We start from the raw sequence: 10,745 nt of genomic DNA on the forward strand, positions 1-10,745 counted from the left end.
GTATAAACTTCCATAATTTGTAATGCAGGCTTCTTTTTTTTGCGACCAATTTTACAGTTTCAACATACTTTTCCTTCATCCGTTTATAACAGAAAGCCAAAGAAAAGCCACATTTGGTTTTGTTTTCACATACTGTTTTTTCAAAAGAATAAATGAACAACAGATCACATTTGAAATGAATAAACTTTATTTTTAAGGATTATGATGATTAAAATCAATCTGGATCTACGGACTTCCTCTTTCATCTTTTAATATTTTTTAAATTCTTAATTTAAACAAGATGTGTTGACAAAGTACATGAAATTCCATCAACCCCTGGTAGCTTCTACTGGCCTTCACACAACATTTTAAATAATGCACCACTGTGTCTCGGCTTTTTTTAGAAATCCGCTACGTCGCTTTATGACACACAATAACACATATAATATTTCATAATAGTTCCCGGCAATGGCACATAATGAATATATAGAGTGGCAGATGGAGAAATCATTTCAAACATGTTTGTCCTCTAAAATATACAAAAAACATGAGCCTGAAGAGGAAAACAAGTAGCAACATCTTTAATCCATCAGTAAGCGTCAGTGTTTACCCGCAACATGATCTTCATTTCAAGAGGCACGGCCACTGGAATGAGACGGAGGCTACCCGCTATACCAGCCGCCACTCGTTTGCCTGCAGGGATTATTCAAAGGTATTTTGGTCATTATTGATGTTCAAAATAATTCATAGCAGTTTGAAGAATAAATTAATGTAGATCTGTTATTGTAGTGAGCAAAGTTCCAGTTGCATATTTGAGGTTTTGTTGGCATAGGCCTTAATCAAAACAGCCAAAATATGCATGTATATTAATAAATAAAACATTCTTGTTGTTTGAAACATATGCCTTATTTACGAGGTTGGGAGTCTCCAAGATACATCATCAAAACGACATACAGTTCACAATCAAATCCTTTTACAAAATATTCATGCAAGGAAACCGACTGGAAGGTGTGACAGATTCAAAGCGGGAGAATCACAGCGATAGAGCCAGGACGGGAGAAGTTCCTCAATGGAACCAGAACTTGAAGTGCACACGGGAGCTCCTTCCCTGGCACAAACAAGCCCTCGGTATGGCTTAGACACGCTGTCATCTCAGCATCCACTTCTTCTTCTCAACTTCTATACGTAACATGTATGGGAGCCTCTTTCCTGGCACAAACAAATGTTCCCAAAGGACTCGGGGTCGCAGTAACGCTGACACCTTGAATGGCTCTCACTCACCCCGCTGTGACCCCCGTGTTCAAGTTGTAGGCCCGCTTGTGAATAGACGGACTCGGGTGGGGGGGGTCGATGAGAAGGTACCCGACAACTTAATTAAAGTACTGAACACGTCCCGTCCCGTTGGCACTGAAGGGGTTAAGAAAGGCCAAGCATCCGCAGGGCTCACACAGAGAGAAATATGGAGGTGCATTGAGCTTCTTGATGTCTTCACTAGCTCTTATTGTCTTACAACTTGCTTAAAGGCAGTTCACCCCCAAAAAATAAATAAAAAATAAATAAAAAATAAATAAATATTATTCTTACTCAGGTTAACAGTATTTTTTTTATTTTTTTTTGCAATGATTTCTTTACAGTTTACCTTGAATAACAGATCCTGAACACCATTTCCACTGACATGCTGCCCTTTCTGTATCGGTTGTTCAGAATCCCTTTCGTGGGCTGAACTTAGCAACCGTTACAATAGAATAGTAAGCAGATATCAGCAAGTATCCATTGATGTAGTGACCAACTCACTTATCTGTATTAATATAATATTACTTTAAATGTCCAAATATCTACATTATGATGTGTTACAATTATTATTCGGTTAATATATGAAGACATTAGGGGGGAATGATTCATGACCTCTATACAAGTTTGTCAAAGCTACATTATATGTTACTACATTCACTTTACCTGATGTTGAAATGTTGCTATGAATCATCTGAGAGAGCGTGCTTCCGACGTGCACTTCGTTTGGAGAGTCTGCTGTGCGTAAAGGAGGAGCAGGTACACTGCTCTCTCTCTCTCTCTCTCTCTCTCTCTCTCTCTCTCTCTCTCTCTCAAGGCGTGGTGTACCCCCCCCCCCCCTCTCTCTCTCTCTCTCTCTCTCTCTCTCTCTGGTTGAAACCTACTTCTGCTGGGCAGTGATCGGGGGGAGTGACAGCCTTTACAGCGGAGTCGGTGTACACTCATCAGTCCGCGGAGAGGACGCAGCTGCTCGGTCAAAGACTCAATTACGCACCGGGGGAAGCGCCAATGTTGGCGGAGTACTCCCTTAAATTCTCCTGGAATATCCTATTTGATTGTTGGCAACACCTTGTATAGACTAATTAGGATCCGTCAAAGACAGGAGGGACATCTCCGCAGCAGCATGGAGGGATTTGCACCTTTGTTCAACATGATTCTTGTTGCGCTTCTTGTCGGCATCGTCTCATCGACCAAGTTAAATGTACCGCGGCTGAGACTGTCGTACAAAGGTAATTAAGTGATCAATAATATCTATCTATCTATCTATCTATCTATCTATCTATCTATCTATCTATCTATCTATCTATCTATCTATCTATCTATCTATCTATCTATCTATCTATCTATCTATCTATCTTCACGCGGCTGTTCTCAATCACCTTTTCTACGTGCGCGCGCGTGTCCTACAGGTGGCATAAATCGGTGGTCTTGGTCGTCTCGCGCTCACTATTTGGAGTCCACCTTCTCCTTCCATCTGACTTAGTTTTTTTCCTGGGAATATTTCAAGTCAACCTAGTGCGCTTAAAGGCTTGTTTCTGTTTTATTGTGTGTGTTTGTTTTTCTTCGCGGTGGTCCGAGCTGCTGGGAAAGTCCGGCTCCGTGTTTTGGCTACTGTTTGGGGATTTGTGCGTTTTTAGGAGGCACGCACAAGCTAACGCGCTGGTTTCCAGGTTTGAAGCCGCTGTGCGGTGCAGGCGGGAGGTCCAGCCGGAGGAGCTTCTGGCGGAGGTTCATCGCGCTGCGGTGATCGTCTCTCTATAAAGGTTTATTATAAGCGCCAACCGCAGCGGAAATACCTCGGAAGGATGTGGTTATTAGTGGTATGACGCAACACAGCTCGTTGAAAAGTACAATTAATGTCACACACACATTTTAGTTGTGGGCCTGATTGTCAGATTTTTACTGCCATTTAATCAGTGCCATGTAGAGTTTATCCTCTCCTCCCTCTAATCTGAACGCTGTTGTTGGACACCCGGGTTTAATGCATAAGGCAGCAGGACGACCCGTCTCAGCTGTTCACTGTGTTGTAGTTTTGCTTGACTCAGACCGGAGCAGGTCTGCAAACATCATCAGTGATAAATATCGCACAGGATTTCCTCCAGTTCAGCTCCATGTTTTCAGGAGAAAAGTCACCATCGGAGATTACTCGTCTTCCTGTGGACTGCACTGTATATAGAAACGGAGAGAGAGAGAGAGAGAGAGAGAGAGAGAGAGAGAGAGAGAGAGAGAGAGAGAGCGAGAGGTTGAATAGGTTATATGGCAACAGAGAAGAAATGCAGTATTGTTTTGGTTTTTGGTAATTTTTGTCTTTATACTTACAATGTGTTTTTTTGAGCAGCAGGGCCTAAGAGTGAAGATGTCTGGGAGTTATAAGCCGTTAAAAACTGACCAGTCCCATTCATGGTCCCGCAGAGGATGAACCCTTATGCTTTAGGTTACCTCTGACCTTTACGCACCATCATGCCAAAAATATCCTGTCTATCTAATAGGCACATCACCATTACATTTTCCGAGCACATTCATGCTCCCCAGAGGGTGAACCGTTCCCCTTATTTAAACAGTCTATTAGCTTTCCTCTTGCAACACAACCCCTCAGGCCAAATAATAAACCACTTCCGTGGGACTTGACCTTTTTCATTTGGTTGACCTCGCCTCTTGCGCCACTCACAGAACAAATGCACAATTTCAAGCCGCACTTCTGGGCTGAACAGCACAATCATTAGCACGTTAACACATAGACACTGTATTTTATCCTCTCATGACACTGTGTCATATCTTGAGAGATCAACGTTCAACTTTATTCCATTTTGACAAGTTTTTCACAAGTTTGGTGTGAAATGATTTTAGACGTAACCTGGCCAGGCCACAGAGGGGTGTTTATATATACGTTCAGGAAATCCTGCAACACAATTGAAGCCTGGATGCAGAGTGGACTCTGCTATTGGACGAACAAAGTCGTGCCCTGGGCAAACACTAGAAAAAAACCAGTGGACTGGATTGTGAGTCACAGCACTTTACAGATGTCGAGCCCCCCCTTTTTGTAAATCACCTCGCTCCATTTTCACTTTGGTCCAGCAATAAACGGCACCATATAAAACCAGTTCTTGCTTTGTTACTTGGCATCAAAAAACACTCCCCTCTCATTATGAGGAGTGTGGGAAGAAACTCTGCTTATAGGAATCTCATTAGTGACCCGGTCTAAATGACCTCAGATGTGACACCGCAGTTTGCCCCCTTTTACTCTTTTTTTCTCCCCCTTGTTTGCACACATCTCCACGTGTCTCATCTTCTCACTGTTTAGTCTAATTTCTCATTCCTCATGTCTCGCCTCAGTGTCTTGCCCTTCCTCTCTGTGTTTGGGAGTCTTTTCCTCTATCGCTCCCTCGTTCATTAGGAACCGGAGAAGCCCAGAGGGCGCTTGTATTCCCGGGAGGGCGTGGAGGTAATTTAGCGACAGGAAAAGCTGTCATTATCTCATTTGAATCAATTAGTGGGTGGAAGTTCAAGCAGGATGAGGAGGGCCATTTTTACCTCTTAACTATAACTACTCTCTTAATATTTACTACAAAAGTTCCACTAAAATGTATTCAGGTAAAATTAGTTGAAGAGTGAATGTTCTTCAGACATCAATCATTTATGTGCCTTAAAATACAAGTAAGACTCCACTTATGTAAACCGAGACTAATGTTTTCCTCCAATGTATCCCAGTTTGAATTTATACACCTACATGTTTGGATGAAATCCCATATTAAATCTCATTTATATATCTATATATATAAATGCAAATGCAAATCAAACTCTCAACAGCAGTGTGTGTGTGTGTGTGTGTGTGTGTGTGTGTGTGTGTGTGTCAGATTGTGTTTGGCTGCACTCTCGGCCCTCTGCCAAGCATCTATACCAACGTCCCATCATGCATCTCTCTCTGCCTTTCTCCGTCCGTCTCTGTGTGTCTTTCATTTGTCTTCCCCCTTTCTTCAATCTGCCTGCTTCATTTATTCATTAGGATTCCCAGTGTCTACTGTGTTCTCACAAGCAGACAAACACACGCTCCGTCTAATATATTCACTTTGCCACGCCAAAAGCCAGGGGCCCACTCAAAAACAGCAGCGCACACATCGGCGTCCCATTTTGATCAGCTTGCATTAGTCCTCAGAGTGAAGGGCCCTGTTTGTTTTTCACGTACAGCCTGTGAATTAATGAGTTTGTTTTCTCAGGCGGCGTTGCCCAGATGCGTGCGTACAGACGGGTGTTAGTTGTTCTTAGGCTGAGCGGGGCAATCTGTCACCGGGAGTCTGTCGGAGACTCCGGAGCTGCTGAAATGTAGGGCGTCTCCCATCCTTTCATCTCTCAGCTCTCTTTCCTTTCTTTCTCTGTTCCTTTTTCATCCATCACTCTTTCCCTCCCTGCTCCACGAAATAGCTCACTCACTGCAATCTTCCCCTCTCCAGCTTTCCCGAGTTCAGCATAAGTGCTCCCAGGCCTCCGGACCGATCTAAAACTCAGCAAAGGAGAGAAAAAGAGGAAACAACAGAGAGAACCATGAAGGTTTTAGTAGCCAGGGCTTGTCAGGCACATGTTCTTGTTACTAGGATGTGAGAAGTATTGGAAAGAAGAGAGGTTTTAGTGCTTCAGTAATGGCTGGCATGTGTTTGAATTTCTAATAATTGTGTAAGTTCTTCACATATAGTCGACGGGTTCTTTAGCCCGGAGGCTCAATAGCCAATATTTGAAGTTTCAAGTACATGAACAATAGTCCAAATAGTTTGATAAAAGAAGGAAAAGGGAAACGGTTTGAAAATAAAGTCCCAGGCAGGTGAAAGTTGTAATGCCTTATTGATTTCAGCTGTCTAGATTAGTGATGAAGAGATATATTTAAAGAAGCTGAAACAGTTTGACAAGGGACCAAAAAAGGACTTTCTATCAGTGTCAATGTCAGTGAGATGTTTCTAAGGTTTCGTATGCAAGGTTTCGTATATACCCAAAGCATTTAATATGTATATATCATGGTGTAGAATACTAAATTCAGGGAGTAATATTCAACTTCAATACTACAAATGTCATTGTAAGACATATACAGGAAATATATATTCTCAGGGGGACACCCCATATTTAGTTTGGAGGCTACAGAGACGCCGTCGAGGGCTTTTCTGTCTGGTATGTGGACCTGCTGACAGAGGAAACACACTACGTGTTTCTGACACCATGGGCATGACGTGAGGGGTGAGGGACGAGTGGATGTGTCTGAGAGAAACACAGTATTTAGTATGTTGGCTCCAGATATGTGTGCACCGAGGCCTAAGTGTGTAGGTGTTTTTGATCTGTAAAGCATTTACTGTGTAGGTGTACATGAAGTGCAAGAACGTGCCTGAGCTTGAGAGGAAAAAGCTTCATGGCTTTTTGTGTGTTTGAAGTCAACGGTGTGCCATTGTATCTCAAAGAGAGAGAGGGCAGTCACATCTGATGTAGACACTCGTGGTATCAAGGTGTCGCCTGTGTGTCGCGTCAACGGCATCTATGTGACGGCGTCTTAGATGGCGGCACACAGGTGGAGGAATTGGAGACACGGGGAGACAGAATGAACAGTCATTGTGAGAGAGAGATGCTGGAAAAAAGGATTGAGATAAACACAAGGTGACATCAGAGGGAGTTGGGGTGAGAAGAGAAAGGTGGCTGTGATGGTGAAGGGAAAAGAAACAGGACTGAAAAGTTAAAGTAAAAAGAAAGAAAGGAACAAAGTCAGAAAAAAGAGAGGACGAGACACAAAAGAGAGGAGATAGAAAGAAAAGATATCCTTTTATAAAGACTTTGGATGAAAACATCTGTGCTTGATTGTCGTATTTGCCGAACCACACAGTCATCATGTCCATAAAGAATAACCCCTCTGACGACAGCTCCTATTGTTTCTCCTGCTAATGAAAGGAAATTACATTATAGGTGAGGTTGAGGCTCATTTCTCGGCAGAGCAGATCTGAAACAAAGCAGAAACATGTTGGTGTTTCAAGTTGTTATTTTCTCTATTAACATAAAATAGAAGCACGTGAATGATATTAGTCTGTGGACACACAGAGTTTCTTACTGGCAGCCTTTAAATCTAGGACATATTTGAGGACATAACTAGGTCTTAAAGGAACAGTGTGTGGCATTTAGGAGGATCTAATGGCAGAATTGGAATAAAATATCAAGAGGTATGTTTTGTGTAGGGTAGTCGAATGCCATGTTTCTATGGGAGCTCAGAACAGACACACCCACCATCAGCAGCTTGCCTTTACGCATCTTGTCATGAAATTTGTTGACAAGAAAAATGTAATGAGGCCAACCCTAACCCTTAAGTTATTCAGCTATTCTTAGCACCTAATACATGTTTACATAGTTAGCTAAACTCTTAAAAAGTTCATTATACAAAGAATACAGTCTTAGGCTGGACTGACTCTGGATCTGGACACCTACTACTCCCTCTGGGAGATAAATCTAACACCCACCATGCCCTCCAAGTCCGAGGATAGACTGATAAACCCCTGCTGGATTCAAACGGCTTAGCTTTGCTGCAAAACACGTCCAGATAAACACTGCATTGATACCCCATAAAGGTCAGTGCACACAGGCCTCTATAAGGGTCAACTGCCTGAACCAGGACGGCACTGTGAATTAAAACATGTGCCCCTAATGCTGGCGTTCTGAAGGGTGAATGGAAGAAGGGAACAGGCATGAAAGAGAGGGAACATCAATGAATTTCAAGAGAATAGGACAGAGGGGAAGTGATGAATGAAAGATCTGTGAATGTGAAAGAGAAAACAAACCATGGATCCAAGAAAGAGTGAATGAAGAGAGGAAAAAGCGGGCACCAGACGGAGATGGAAATGCAGATAAAAAGAGGTTGTGGTCCCGTAGTGGAGAGAGATGGATGGATGAAAACACACGGCGACAGAGAGAGGCTGAAGATGAGGGAGGTGGAAGACTGACAGACGGATGGATTAAAGCAAGAGAGAGGCGAACCTGCAGGCTGAGACACACTGGTCTCTTTGAGAAGCAAAGGTTGAGGGTTCAAGTCCCAACAATGTGGCTTTGACCGTCTGTCAGTTTGATTACTGCGCACTCCACTTAGGTAGTTATGGGAGATGTGTGTTCGCGTCTCTTGTGCACATATGTGGTAGAATCCTGTTTCTCTGTCTTTTGTGACATTTTTGTCTATTCACTCTTGTTTGACCAGCATGTGCATGTTAAAGTGTGTGTGTGTGTGTGTGTGTGTGTGTGTGTGTGTTGTTGCATGTGCACTAGGCAAGCAAAAACCAACACCACCATCCACAGCGATCGCTGTTGTTTTAACATGAGCGTTACACAGCAGTGGATGTTCAACAAGTCTTGAACATTTTCTGTAAACTTTGCAGACTCTGCCGCACCCAGCAGCTCTCCTCCCTGCTGACCCCCGTGTTCTGGTACCGATCCCTTCCATTGTTACTTCCATTCTGCATCAGCTCCAAATACCATTTAAAAGCCTCTACGTGCAGGACGACAGTATCTTTGAAAGTACTCTGGAAGCATATTTTTGGTTGTAGATATTGAAATTGGGGTATAGTTGATATAGCTCAGCGTAGTTTACCATTAAATCCAGTTGGTTAAGTTATGGGAAAGTCATAGTCATGGGTTGGGTCCAAAGTCACACATTTTTCACTACTCGGGTCATTTTCTCCGCGCCGTTTATTAAGTCACTGCACAATTAAAATGTGCCAGATCAACAGAAGCTGGTGGGCCAAACATAATAAGCATCGACATATTTTTCCCACCAATTTTTCCAGCTTTGATGCTGTGTATACGTCTAGGGCTTTTATTGGGAAAGGGAAGAACAAAAGGATCGGTACTCGCTGCCGACAGCACTACAAACATGATATAGCGAGTTGTGAGTGATGTCTTGCATGGCCACAGTTAAAAAACAAACAAGACTACTGTTCTCCAGATGTAGAGCAATGATACTCAGCCTATTGGGCCTGATAGGTTGCCAGCAGTCGACACGTCCATTTGTGAATTCACAGTGAATATGTTTTGGACTCTGAATGTAAATAAGGTGCCAGAGTGCATAAAAACAGCATCAAAATGAACTAATAAAACGTTTTTAATAAAAAAAAAGTCCAGGCTATGCCCTGCATGTCTGTTAGGCGTTTATTAACTTGCCCCTGGCATCCTGTCCTCTTGTTAGCGCCTCGTGTTGAACAAACATTTGGATGATATTACCAATATTAAAAGACATGTAAGTATTAAAACTTACAACTTGAATAACTATGTGCTGTCCATGTCCATCCAGAGCTTTGAATACATTTCAACAAATCACATAATAATATTGTAAAGGAACACCTTGTGAAAACTTTGCACTCGGTTGGACTAATGTTGAACTTGGCCTTCTCCGGTATGTCTCCGTCCGCCAAGTGCATGCTGGGTACGTGGCGTTGGAATGACAGATTCCTTGCCAGCGCTCTGTAGTAAGTTGTGCTGTTCCTGCATGAGATAGCAGTGTCACCCTGACGCCCTCGCTCTCCCAGAGACATAAACACCATCAGCTCCGCTTGTGTATTGTTTCAGTGGAGACATTAAAGGATTAGCAGGCGTTTACATTCGCAGTAGTACAGCTGGATATGCCTGCAGAGAGCAAGCACACAAAGAAAGAAAAACAGAAAGGAAAAACCTACACACACACATGCAAAGACAAATGGTGTTCTTCTTGTCTCCACATGTCATTGCACATTGGCCGAGAACCAATGCAAATGATATAGAATGAGGCCAGGGGGGTGATGGGAACCCTCTTTCAGGGATGGAGGTGCTGCGCCCCCTTACAACGAAACAAACACAACCAATTATCTCCACCAGAGCTGCTGACAAGAAGAGCACAAGGTGATGTGTTTATAAGACGTATTTTAATTTTATTAGACAGCAGCTGATAAAAGCAATCGCAAACAAATATGCCGTTAACCGACACCGGTGGAAAAAGCTCTGTTCAGTGTGTGCATGTTACCTGACGATGTGTATTTCCTTACTGGACAGAGCATCAGTTTCATATATCTAAGGTGTGATTTAGTCCATGATTTAATCTTGAATGAATCTGTCATTTTCGTATTGCAGTTTTTGGTTTAAAACCACCAAAATGTCTCGAGATAACCAAGCTGAAAATAGATTCTCTGTAAAAACGAAAAAAAAAAAAAGTTTGACTACACTCAAAGAAGAAGAAATTCAGAAATTGTGCGTCTGCATTTTGCTGAATTCAATTAACAACGTGTGTGTGAGGCAACACAGCCAACAGAGGATTTTATAGTGAGCTGGAGGTCTCGGATGAGGCGCTGACGGAGTGAGGGACGACAGTGAAATAATAAAAAAGACTGAACTTTGAGAAGGCACTGGGAAATAAAATTGGTATTGGTCGTTCTTCACAGACCAGAAATGTAGTGCAGTGTGGGAATGATGAAGTGAAGTAGGACGAGCAGGAAGGATAA

The 10,745-nt window shown here is 42.7% G+C and overlaps 1 protein-coding gene across 3 annotated transcripts in view; it reads left to right on the forward strand.

The window, feature by feature from the left end:
• The first annotated feature begins 2,176 nt into the window (after window positions 1-2,176).
• The window catches only part of sema3bl (sema domain, immunoglobulin domain (Ig), short basic domain, secreted, (semaphorin) 3bl), a 51,218-nt gene continuing 42,649 nt past the window's right edge, over window positions 2,177-10,745 (forward strand). For all 3 annotated transcript variants that reach the window (XM_084014450.1, XM_084014451.1, XM_084014452.1), the window contains exon 1: window positions 2,177-2,498. In XM_084014450.1, coding sequence (XP_083870576.1) covers window positions 2,393-2,498 — 106 coding nt within the window. In that variant the 5' untranslated portion in view covers window positions 2,177-2,392. The remainder of the gene's footprint in view (window positions 2,499-10,745) is intronic.

The sequence above is a fragment of the Eutrigla gurnardus genome (assembly GCF_963514095.1).
Source record: "Eutrigla gurnardus genome assembly, chromosome: 8".
NCBI classification, from domain to species: Eukaryota; Metazoa; Chordata; class Actinopteri; order Perciformes; family Triglidae; genus Eutrigla; species Eutrigla gurnardus.